We start from the raw sequence: 13,737 nt of genomic DNA on the forward strand, positions 1-13,737 counted from the left end.
ATAACTTTGATTTTTCTTTACTAAAAAAGGTTTTATTTACACGTTTTCTTTTTAATTTATTTAAATTCAATTCAAGAATATATGTCCTTTTTGTTTAAAAAGTAATTTGCTTAAATTGTTATAAACAATATTAATTAACAATTAGTTAACTTCGATTCATCTTCACTAAAAAATGTTTTTTTTCACGATTAATTTTTTATTTACGTTCATTTAAAGAATATATGTTCTCCTTGTTTAAAAAATAACTTATTTACACTACCGTCCGTGTGTATCAGGACGCCCCTTTTGTCATGAGTGTAAAAATGCTTAAAACGTAGAAAATAAGGATGACAAAAATTTTTCGTATTTTTTTCCTGAAAACTAATGAAATTATGAAAAGACTGACACCTGATCGAAGAATTTTCGTTGACTATTGTGTCAGATACAGAAAAAATACTGGATTTTGCATGCTTTTCGTAATTTTTTAATTTCTCGAAAACTAATTAACTTTTATTAGCGCTCTTGGTCTTTTTTTAATATTTATTTAATGTAGAATCTAAATTATTAACTGGTATTGTGAAATAAATTTTTCCAAAAAAATTTGAAACCGTAAAAGTAGGATTAAAAAAATTCAAAAAAATATCATGAATATTAAAGTGTCAAAAAGGTCAATGTAAAATATGTTCATTTAATAGATATAATAAAATTCAAAAAAGCTTGTTAATTACTTAATTATTTAATCAATAAAAAATTTTTTTGTTGAAAAAGTGTCAATCTGTTTTTCAAAATTTTTTTATCCGACTTTTACAGTTTCAAATTTTTTTGGAAAAATTTATATTTTATTTTTTTTTATTTATTTGTTTATACACCCGTCTTAAGCCTGCAATCTTGGCTATACAAGTGTTTTTACAACCGTATAACATTCCTTACAAACATTTCTTAATACTAAATTTTTGCGCCTACAGAGCGACTTGAAAATTAGGAGTACTCGCATTTGCCTGGACCACCCGTCTAATGGGTTTTCTCGCCAGTGGAGAGGGAAACTGTAGAAAACCTCTCCGAGTACAACCGGTTTATCGACAGTCGAATTCTAAAGGAGAGTCCTGAATAGAGTCGACGTCGGTATGAACGCGCTGATACTAACGCGCTCCTCCTATGTATTCCATATGGACGAGAGATTTAAATACAAGAATTTTGGAATATTTTAAACTTAACCAACGAGATAGTAATGCTCAAAAGTATTATTATTCAGATATACCAGAGCATTATACATGGGTAACAAAATCTCTTGAATGGAAACAAATAATTCGTAAAGTAAAAGTATAGGGAAGAATGTATTCAGTTAATCCACATCAATTGGAGTTATTTCATCTTAGATTATTGTTGCTTACAGTAAAAGGAGCAACTTTTTTGAAAGTTTGAGAACAGTTAATGCAGTTGTTCATGAATCTTTTACAACTGCTTGTTTGGCATTAGGACTTTAAGAAGATGATAGTGAGTGGGTTAGGACAATCGAAGAAGCTGCATTATGGATGATGCCTCATTCACTTCGCCAATTATTCACAAGAATTTTAATTCATTGTCATCCTGTACATCCGGATAAACTATATATGGGAACAATTTAAGAGTCAAATGTCAGAAGATTATTAAAAAATAAACGACATTGTAGCTAAACAAAGGGCTTGTAGAAATATTAAAACAATGTTATTTAATGAAGGATATAATTGAACCTTCTTTCAGGGGTTATTAGATATACAAGATAAAATTTTTACTGAACAAGTTAATGATATAAATATTGCAGAACATATTTACATAGGAGAACAGAATTATGCTAAATTAAATGTAAAACAAAAACTTTTTGTTGATTATGTACTTGATGCCCTAAAGGATTCCTCTTTTGATGGTTCTATGGCAATTGTTAAGAAATAAAGGAATAAATGTTTGCAACATGGCATTTACAGGTATAGCTGCGACTCTGCTTCCTAATGGAAAAACTGTTCATAAAGTTTTAGGCTTACCCGTTCCATTATACAGTGATTCATTTTCAAACATTAAAGTTTAATCTTTAGAAGGCCTCTTTTTAAAAAAATATAGATGTTTTTATTTGGGATGAAGCACCAATATCTCCAAAATATGCTTTAGAAATTATGGATTATCTATTCCAACGAACCTTTTAGTGGTAAAATTGTAATTTTAGGCGGAGATTTTCGACAAACTTTACCAATTAAAGAACGAGGTACTAAATCAGAAATAGTAAATTTATCAATAAAAAATAGTAAACTATAGAAATATTTCAAAAAATACACATTAACAGATAATATGAGATCTTTACCACAAGAAACGGAATTTGTAGATTGTTTACTTAAAGTTGTCAATGGTGAATTAAATGATGCAGATGATAATGTTATATTACCAGAACATATTATTCAAAAAGGGAATAGATAGGGGAATGTAAGGTATCGTGGCATGTAAGGTATGGTGCGGAGTTGTCAAATCTGGCATGTAACGTCACATCTAAAGCGCCTTATCACTATGGTCGATGTCTTTTATCGTGATGACATTTTATATGCAGTAGTATTAATGATCAAACGCGTGCTTTGTACTATAAGTGATTTTGAATTAAAAAGTAGTGAAAAAAAATAAAAAGTTTTATTGGATATGTGTGTTAACAGTGAAAGAGTGAAGATTTTTTGAAAATTAAGTCAGGTAAATGTATGGAACGTATTGCTTAGACCTTGGACAACAGTTTTTTGTATTTTACATTTTTTTCAATTCGCGCTGTATAAAAGTAACACCATCATATTTTCATCAATAGCTTGTAAGGTATGATGGCGCAATTTTTGTAACGTACAGTGGCTTTTATTAGCTTTCAGCAAAAAAATACGAAAAATTTTTGTTAAGCATTTTTCCACTCATGAAAAAAGGGGCGTCCTGATACTCACGGACGGTAGTGTATATTGTTATAAACATTATTAATTAACAAATAGTTAACTTTTGTTCCTCTCCACCAAAGAAATATTTTAAAGTCACAGCCTATTTAAAATAAGTATTTATACTTACATTTTTATATATTTTAAATGAGCCTAAATAAAAAAGTAATCGTAAAAAAATTTTTGATGAAAAGGAACAAAAGTTATCTATTTACTAATTAATAGTGTTTATAACTATTTAAAAAAGTTATTTATTAAACAAGAAGAGGACATATATTCTTGTAATGAACTTAAATTAAAAAGAGAATGTTGAAAAAGCATTTTTAGTGGAAATGAATCAAAGTTAACTGTTTGTTAATTAATATTGTTTATAGCAATTTAAATAATTTACTTTTTAAACAAAAGGGACCTATATTCTTTAAATAAACTTAAATTAAAAATAAATTGTGAAAAAAATCATTTTTTAGTAGAGAAATTTTTTTTTAGAAATTTTACAGGAGACTCAAAAAACTGTTCATTTAAAATGGGAATAATTTAAAGACTCCAGCTTGTTTTCGTATAATTGTCTAAATTTTCTTCTGTCATTGTGGAATAAATTTTCTATTAAAAACCGAGATTATAGTTCGATGTCGATCGATATTTCAGTACGATACGATATATAAAAAAACAAATGAATGAACGATATTTACTTTTTTAACATTTTTTGAAAACGATCAATATGAAGTAAGATAATTGAAAATCTCTTATCGTTATGCATCACTAAACAAGAGGCAACTTTGCTTTTTTAGGCATAGACCTACCCAGATAAAAATTAAAAGTGCAATTATTATTTAGACAATTTTTAAACAAATTGACCTATTTTTGAACCTAATTCAATAATAAATTTCGAAATTATTGGTATTTTAAAAACCAAAAATTGTGAAAAATGACATTTTCTCAACTTTTTTTTTGAAAATTTTTGTTTAACTATTAAACTATTATAACTATATTGTAGAGTATTTAAAAATACATTGATTGACCCAAGATTCAATCACTTTTACCATATTTATAAAAAGTTATTCATATATTTTCCTATTATTATTATTATCTCTATGTGGAAGTAAAGTGTTCATGAAATAAGCTCCAAAATTATAAAAAAATATACAACTTGGCAGCGGTTTTAGTATACTATTCTGTAAATAGTTAGTAATTAACAATAATAATTTCTTTAAATCTTGCTTAAATAATAATAATTATGTTTTAAATCTGCATCGGTATTTATATAATGGTCCGGTAAATTGCAAAATTAGAGAAAAATACACCTCTCTAGGTACAATATGTAAAAAGTTAGTAATTAACAATAATAATAAGTTTAAACAAATAAATTTTATAAAATGCACAGTATTCTTACAAATTTATAGTCTGTCATTTTCCAAAAAGAAAAATTGAATTCGGTTAAAATTTACGAATTAGGGGAGAGTCTACATTGAACCAGTGTCAACAGTGAACTACTTCAATTGTATTTCGCTGTCTCGTCCTCCTAGATCATTACGTGTAGTACCGCTGTACTGAACGTTCCATCACAGTAATTTTAAAAAACCAAGGTTTTTTGGCGCCCTCATAGGTGTCGCCCTGCTCTCTTCCTTATTTCAGTCCCTACGCGTCTCTATAATTCTCGTCATTACGTTGTTCTGTGCGTTCCACGACATATCGTGAAACTACAAAATTGTGAAATTTGTGAAAATAGAATTCGAAAAATGTCATCATCGTCAAAAATCAGTTCATCTGAAGAAGAAGAGCAACGGGGGAGCAAGAAGAGCAGATATTCATCGAGACGGAAGCTTGAGGAGAAGCCTAAAAAGTTGGAAAAGGAGGTTAGGAAATCAAAGAGCACGTGGCGCTCACATAAGAGAAGGATATCGAGTTCACCTTCGACATCTGATTCTCACATCGAACACCCAGGTAAAATTCGTGATCGGAATAGACGTGGTCGTAGTCGACAAAGATTTTCTGTATCGAAACATGCTGGAAGGCGAAGCCTAGAGCGTTCTCCGCGAGAAACGTCTGGCTCAAGCCGCGAAGCAATGGAAAGCGCAGAGCGTCACCCGAGAGGTACGTCGCGTTATTCTCGAAGCCGCTCTAGGTCCAGGAGTCAGTTATAAATTAGAGGAAATCAAGATGGCTCCCGAGACGTAATCACAAGGAAAAATCAAGATAAGGTTGGCGAGGCTGAAAAATCTCCGACGGAAAATAATGATGCGATCTCCTAAAGCTGCTGTTAGAGGGCGTCAAAGGGGCCGGCGGAAATAATGGTAAGTCAAACCGCAGGTAGAATAAAATTTTTTTCTAAGAAATGGAATGAAATAAGTAATGATTCCTTCATAGTGAATAGTGTCACTGGGTACGAGATACCTTTTCATAACTTACCTTATCAGTTCTCAGAACCACCCGAACCTCTATTAACACCCGAAGATGAGTCAAGAATGCTAAAAGCAATTCTTAACCTCAAAAACATTGGTGCCGTTGTATGTTGCCCCTCTTGCGAAAGACAATTTCTGTCGTCTTATTTTTTAAGGCCAAAGGCAAGTGGGGAGGACCGATTCATCCTCAACCTGAAAAAGTTTAACAAATTTATATTAACCTCTCATTTCAAGATTGAGGATATGAAAACAGCAATTTGTCCTCTCAATAGGAATTATTTCATGGGTGTCATTGACCTTAAAGACGCCTATCTAATGGTTCCCGCCGCCCAAAAACATAGGAAATTCCTCCGTTTTTTCTTTAATAATGAATTTTACGAGTTTCAGTGTTTACCATTTGGCCTAAGCACAGCGCCATTCGTTTTCACCAAGCTGCTTAAACCTGTCGCTCAAAAAGTTCGAAGTTCAGGTATTTTAATGGTCATATACTTGGATGATATTTTGATCTTAGCCAAATCAGAGGACGAATGCCGAACAAACATTCTAAAAACACGGTCGTTATTAGAATCTCTCGGTTTCCTGGTGAGTAACGAAAAAAGCCAACTCGAACCTTCACAGCGATGTGTATTCTTGGGATTCATCCTGGACAGCAAGGCATTTCGAATAGAGTTGACTGAGACGAAACGAAATTCCATTTACCAACGCGTGCTAAGGTTCCTTCGAGACAAAAAATGCAGCATCCAAGAGCTAGCCCAATTTATTGGTACGCTAGTTTCTGCTTGTCCGACGATCAGATATGGATGGTTATATACCAAAAGATTGGAAAGAGAAAAATTTTTAGGTCTACGAAGATTCAACAATAATTATAAAGCAAAAATCACGCTGTCAAGTTTGGTTCAGCCAGATTTGGAATGGTGGGAAAAAAAGATCCAAACTTCATCCAATGCGATCAGGGAACATAAATACAAAAGAGAAGTATTCACAGACGCATCCCTGACAGGCTGGGGAGCTGGCGAGAAAGCGAATGGTCTGTGGAATCAAGAAGAACGCAGTCTTCACATAAACGAGCTGGAACTCATAGCTGCGTTTTTGGGTCTCAAACGTTTTATTAAAAACGACAGGAATTGTGAAATTCTACTTCGAATGGACAACACAACGTCTATAGCTTATATTAATAGGATGGGGGGAATCCAACACCCACATTTGACACAAGTCGCGCGCCAGATATGGCACTGGTGTGAGGAGCGCGACTTGTGGTTTCTTGCGTCTTATCTACCTTCGAGGGACAACAAAGAAGCAGACGAGGGATCACGGCTCTTACCGAAAGAAACTGAGTGGGAATTGGTTTCCTGGGCCTTCAAAAAAATCAATAAAACACTTGGACCATTCGAAGTAGACTTTTTTGCATCTAGAGTAAATGCGAAATGCAAAACCTATGTCTTATGGCATAGAGATACCGATTCCATAAAAATAGACGCGTTCACTATGAATTGGAAAAATTATTATTTCTATGCATTTCCTCCCTTTTCTGTCATTTTACAGACACTGACAAAGATTCAGAGGGACGGAGCGGAAGGAGTTGTTGTAGTTCCTCTGTGGCCTACACAACCATGGTATCCACTGTTCACGTCTTTGTCAGTATCAGAAATAATTCATTTTATGCCTCACAATAAATTACTTTCTTCTCCTCACAGGAAATCGCACCCGCTGAGTCACAGTCTTTCCCTGGTGGCAGCTCGGTTATAAGGGAGGCATTCAAATCGAGAGGAGCAACCGAGGAAGCCGCGGATATAATGTTCCAGTCCATTGCGGCGGGTACTCTGCGTCAATATAATAAGCCCATCAAATTATGGTGGAAACATTGTTCGAGAATAGGCGTAAATCCTTATAAAAGTTCGATTCCGGATGCACTTAACTTCTTCGCCAAAACCCTGGAAGGCATCAAATCATATAGTGTCATTAATACGTATAGAGCGGCAGTCTCTCTAATCACAGGCGGAGATGTTGGAAGCGACAATAGTATCTCGCGGTTTTTCAAAGGAGCTGCAGTGCTGCGACCTAGAAAATACAAATACGACGTCACATGGGATCCGAAACCTGTTTTGGATCAACTAGCCTCCTGGTATCCACACGAAGGCCTATCACTCGAGATATTAACAAAAAAGTTGGTGACACTGTTGGCCCTGATCACAGCGCAGAGGGTCCAAACATTAACAGCGATAAGAATCGAAAACATAAACGTAGAATCAGAACTGATTTGTATAAAAATAACACATCCAATAAAAACGTCAACTCGAAGTAAGTTTCACCCGATGTTGGAAATTCCACGCTTCTCAGAGAAACCCGAACTTTGCGCGGCATCATCATTATGTGCATATATTGAGAAAACGACTGCGTTACGAGAAGACGAAAATAAAGGAGAATTGTTTTTAACATTGTAACGTTGATTTAGAATAATCTCGTTATAAAAACCCAAATTGGGTCGGCCGAAACTTATCTGATTAATTCTCGATATATTATTATAGATTAAATACGGTAGCCAGAATCGAACTCAACATTTTATTCCATTATTGTGTCTTTGAATTGTATAGAATCGATATAATATTCAAATGTTGAGTTGTAAAAGAATCAAATTGTTTATTTGCAAGGGAATTCCTTACGTTCTGGTTGATTATAAAATACTAATTTATGTATTGTTATTTAATCATCAACCGACCGAAAAGGCATCAACAATTTATAATAATCGGCATAAATCTACTGTCAACCGGCAATCACCTGTCACAGACGTTGGGACTATTGTCATGCTGCAGGGGCGAACCCATATTGCGCATGACCTATATACGGGACCGATGCAGGAAGCCGAGTAACCTCTTTTCGACAGTTCGTGCCTGGCCCCCGATAGACTTTAACGGTGACTCCGCGGTTCAACCGAAAGTTCAGTAAAAATTAGAATATGGATTACCAGGCTTTGTTGGCCAGAATCAAAGGTTAGTGTCCAGTTTCCATCTTCCTCGTTGTTCTGGAGATAATACCGGTGTACGGTGTGACCGAGGAATAACGTTGAGACGAGCGACCGCATGGCAAGCCGATAGAACGTCGCCATTTTCAGTCGACCGACGAGTATCACCGGCGTGTGGAAGTTCTCATTCTCTCGCAAGTTTTATCTTGTTGAAAATAAAAGTGATTGATTTAATTTTTCATTGAATTTCTCAAGTCAAATTTATTTTATTTAAGTGTAAATTCATTGTGTCTGTCTCTCTCTTCTGTGTGCGGTACTCACGCCTGAGTTTTGTGATATATAAAGTCAACTTCGTAAAGATGAAATAGTGAGCTCGGTTTGAGCTAGTCCGTGAAAGTTCCTATTTTGTTTCTGCTATCGTGATCCGGGTAGTTCACCTACCTGGCGCCGGGGAAGTTCCCTAAAACGGATCATCGATGGTGTATTATAAATTCGGAGTGTGGAATTTATAATTCGGTAACCGGAAAACCGGTAGTTGCCATTTTTGTAACGATTAACGGGTAAAACCCGTAAGCAAAGGTAAATATCGTTACAACAGTGGCGCCCAACTCAAGGGCCGTGACAGGCGAGAGAGACGATAAACGAATTTTCAGTGTAATCGTGTAGTGAGAGAACTGAATGAGAGCCTTCACTGCTGGTGAGTAATTAAATTTTCTTTTCACTATAAAATTATTTCCTTTTTCGACCTGACAGGTGCTATTTATTTTTACTTCTGGGGAAAATTTATTTTTATAATAATTTTGTACATTGATGCTTTGAAAATTGTGTTTTTGTTGTATATTTTTTTCATCATGAAAGGAAATTTTTTTTAGTACCTGCAGTGTCCTCTACCACCTTCGAGAAGAGTAGAAAAATTTTCTTTTGTCATTAAAAATTGGTAAAAAGTAATTTGTAATATTGCCAAAATTATTTTTAAATTTAATTGAAAATTTAATTGGGTTTCTCAAAGACTGAGGTGAAGGAATAATTTAGTAATTAGATAAATTGTATAGAAAAGAATTTTCTCTCTCCCTTTTAACAAAAGAGAGATATAAAAGAAATAATTAAATAGCCACGAACCCAAGTAAAAGATAAATAATAATTTCTCAAATTATTTTCCCTTTTTTTAGACATTTGTAATAAAGGAGAAAATTACCAGAAATTTTTGGAAATTTAAGGAAACGTAAGAAATTTCTAAAAGCAGTTAGAGAAAATAGAACTAGATAATTACAGGTAATCCCGATTTCAAAAGGATTTTTTTTTCTTAGAAAATTTTTTTTATATTCAGAAAAATTACCCGGTAAGATTGGGAATTTAAGAAATTTTGAAATAATCCCCAGTCAGCTTTAAAATTTAGTGAATTGAAAAAGAAAAGATTTTTCAACCGACAGTAACTAAATTTAAAGGCAGAAAAATTACCTAAATTCGGAGGAAGTTTACCGGTAATTTACGAAATTTTGCAGTATTTCAGGCAAAGTGAGAAAATTTAGTTTTTGTTAAAGTGAGAAAGTTTCTTTATTGGCCCTAACTATATTTTCAAGCGGGAAATTTACATGAAATTTTGGGAAATTTATGAAAATTAAGAAATTAATTATTAATTCATGTTCAAATATAACAAAATTTACAGAAAATTACAGAAAACTTTTAGAGACCGAGTAATAAATAGCGGTAATTTCCGAACAATTTTTAGAAATTTCTCGGTAAGTTAGGAAATTTGAGAAATAAACCGATAATTTTTTTTTCTCTTCCAAAAACAGGTAAAATTGGTAGAGACACCAGAGAATAACTAAAAACTGAAGAGGAAATAACGGTAATTTTCGGAAATTTACAGGAATTTTGGAAATTTTCGGAAATTAATGGAAATTTTCGAAAGTTTATAGAAATTGAGGAAATTTTTGGAAATTGCAGAATTTCTTTTTGAATTTTATAGTAAATAAGAACAATAAAAGGTAAATACGGATAATTTACTAAAAATTTAAAATTAAAATATAACGAATTTCCCGGAATAAAGGTAATTTTTGGAAATTTATAGAAACTTTTCGGAAATTTTCGGGAACCTTAGGAAATTTGCAAATTTTACAGTAAATTAATAAAAGTAAAAATAAAGGCTGATAATTTACTAAAAATTAAAAAAATAACAACTTTCCCGGAAGAACGGAGTAGCGCGAGAATTACCAAAAATAAATAAAGAATTCGAGAATTATTTTTGTGGTTGATTATTTTTTTTTGATATTGTTCCTTGTGTCTCTTCCGTTCTCCCTCAATAAAATAAAAAGATGGCAGACCAAAAGGAAACAGATGTGCCCCAATCCGAACTAGGAACGACAGGAAGGGAATTAAATCAGACGACACATGATTCACGAGAATCAGAGATCCAAAGGGGGGAAATTGAGGAAAACGCGAGCAACTACGGTTTAATAGATGAACTTGCCGAAAAAGTCAAAGCGTTTTGAGGAAATGAAAAATCAACTCTATCAGAACGGTTGTAATACATCGGGTTCATTCGAAGAAGTACAATCGCGACATGAAAGGTTAGTTGCGCGGATGCGGGGTAACGTTGACATTCCGTGGTATGATAGCGACGAAGCGTTTACAATACCACCGACACAAATACCAATATCCACTCCCATTACACCGGGTTCAGCAAAATTCATACAATTACCGCAAACACCGGTGACCTCGGATTCCTCAAACACGTTTACGGATAATACTAACGGAATCGAAAGACGGTATAGACCACAAAATTTCCATAGTAACTTTCCCCCACCGAATTCAAACGCTAATGTCAACACGCGTCGCGGACACGCAGAAAATAGGGAAAACCAGACAGATAATGGAGTCAATGCTGAAATCCAAGAATTGCGTGAGTCAATACTCGCAATGCAACAACAAATGACAACGTTAATGTCGATAGTACAAAGACAGACAAAACAACCAGTCACAATAACAAGTACATGTCCCACATGTTACACAACGACAGCGGTAACAACACAATCCGAACCAGTATACCAGCCGGCTAATTACCGACACACACAGAATTATAGGTACGCCTGCACAGACAATAGAATCAACTCGACAGCGCCACCTATAATTCCAACCACGACGGTTAGTAATCCGGATCCGCGCTTCACAGGATTAAGTTGGAGCCAACACTTAGAGTGTATACCACCTCCATGAACCACAAATTACTATACAAATTACTATATGGTCTCATCCCCTCCACAACCATACGGACAAACGATAACGGAATCCGACAGACCGAGACAAGTTCCATACTATCCAACAAATAGTATGTTTCCCCAAACGAACCCAACCTTCGCGACAGCGGAAAGACATACCGTAGGCAGATATGACCAACAACAAAACACGACAGAAAATAGACAAAACACTCTCGACCCACATTACGTAAATAGACCGTCCAATCCTTTTTCGGAACAAAACAGACCGTGGGAACAGGAAAACATGTATTGGCAAAGACAGAGTAGCATGTATAAAATACCGAGAGATGTCGCGAGAACTGTCGAGAGTTGGAAGGTAAAGTTCAATGGGCAAAGAGGGTCAAGCGTAGACAATTTTTTGTGGCGGGTAGAAGAGGGAAGGGCCGCGTCATTCATGACAGTCGGGAAATTCCAGATGGAATAAGGAAAAGAATTCCCAATCGAACAAAAACGCGAGTAATTCGACTTCAAAAGACAACGCCGCGAAAAATTCGAACTCCCAATCGGACAACGAAGCGGAAAAAGAACCTAAAGAAGTCGAATGCTGGAACTGTCACGAACCGGCCACTTCCAAACAGGTTGCGCTAAAAAGCGTCGTAGTAATTATTGCAGACGGTGCGGTAAAGACGGCGTTACCACTAAAACCTGCAAAGGGTGTCCGGGAAACGCGAAAAAGAAGGAGCAGTAAAGGTTAACTCCTCCTTCTCAGAAGACATAGAAACCTCAACAAAAGTAATAGAATCAGCCGTGGAACAACCCGAACCCGTAATATTAAAAAATAACCGGAAATCCACGGAGAGCGTTAACAAAAAATCGAAAAAACGGAAAGCCACCCGACGGTATGAGGCCGACCAAACTGTTTTGTTAAACGACCGCGTTGAGAGTCACAATGGTACAGATCCATGGAAAAGTAACCAGGCAATCATGGCACTGTTAAAAGCGGATATAGAACCTAGGGTAGAATCCGAACAAAAACCGTTGCGCTTAGAAATTAGGGAACCGCCATCGGAAGACAAAGGCTTCAGTTTACGGGTATTCACGAATATAAGAATAAGCAATACCCCCAACGTGCAAGCCTTAATAGACAATGGTGCATCACGCACAGTGTTAGGCGATATCAGAATAGCAATCGCCGAAAGATATAAAGCAGATTTACAACCAGCAACCGAGAAAGCGGTCATGACGGCCGACGGCACGGTGCGTCCGGTAAAAGCCGTTTGTTACCTCCCAATAGGAGTAGATCGGGTATCTCGCATGATGAAAGTGTTAATAGTTCCAGGAATGGGTGAACAAGTTTTCCTGGAAGTAGACTTTATTCACACTTTCGGCGTGATACACGATGGTAGCCAACGAAAATGGTATATGGCTGACTATCCAGATTCCATACACTGGTATACCGAAGAGGGGGTAGAAGCAATCACGGTACAGAACAAGAACGCCGTGCCCGATTCAGAAAAAGTATGCGGGTTAGTAATAATTACCAACGAAGAACGTGAAGACTTAAAACATTTCGTTTCAGGCCTTCTTAGAATTATTCCAGACGATCTACCAGCGACAGATCGAACCAAACACGTTATCGATGTGGGGGATCATTCGGCAATAAAACAGCGCTATTATAGGGTTTCCCCGAAAGTTTTAGAAGCTATGCACGCAGAGATATTAAGAATGTTAGCGGAAGGTATCATAGAACCCTCAAAAAGCGGGTGGTCCAGCCCTATAGTAATGGTCAAAAAGGCAGACGGTACCTACCGCCTATGCATAGATTTTCGGAAATTAAACCGTGTAGCGAAAACCGACGCGTATCCATTGCCGAAAATGGATATGATTTTGGAGAAACTTCGAGCTGCGAAATACATCACGACACTAGATCTAAAATGGGGGTATCACCAAATTCCCCTATCACAGAAAAGTAGGGAACTCACAGCATTTACCGTCCCCGGTATGGGTCTATTTCAGTTTAAACGTATGCCGTTTGGACTCGCAGGAGCTCCAGCGACATTCCAGAGACTAATAGACTCCCTCATAGGGCCGGAAATGGAACCGTTTGTATACGCGTATTTAGACGACATCGTGATTGTCACCGAAACACTTGAAGACCATAAAAAGTGGTTAAAAATCGTGATTAACCGATTACAAGAAGCGAACCTTACGATTAATCCGGAAAAGAGTAAATTCGGAGTAACATCCGCCCGATATTTAGGATTTATCGTAAA

General features: G+C 35.7%; 2 protein-coding genes across 2 annotated transcripts in view; one reads left to right on the forward strand and one right to left on the reverse strand.

Annotated features, from left to right (window-relative positions):
- The window catches only part of LOC122502398 (CUGBP Elav-like family member 4), an 829,562-nt gene that overhangs the window by 702,301 nt on the left and 113,524 nt on the right, over window positions 1-13,737 (reverse strand). The window lies entirely within an intron of this gene.
- On the forward strand, window positions 4,646-7,749 carry LOC122502395. Its single transcript, XM_043612416.1, has 4 exons — window positions 4,646-5,000; window positions 5,274-5,470; window positions 5,543-6,721; window positions 7,003-7,749. Exons 1-4 carry the CDS (start codon window positions 4,646-4,648, stop codon window positions 7,747-7,749), a joined length of 2,478 nt encoding a protein of 825 aa, XP_043468351.1.

This window comes from Leptopilina heterotoma, unplaced genomic scaffold (genome assembly GCF_015476425.1).
Source record: "Leptopilina heterotoma isolate Lh14 unplaced genomic scaffold, ASM1547642v1 Lhet_228, whole genome shotgun sequence".
NCBI lineage: Eukaryota > Metazoa > Arthropoda > Insecta > Hymenoptera > Figitidae > Leptopilina > Leptopilina heterotoma.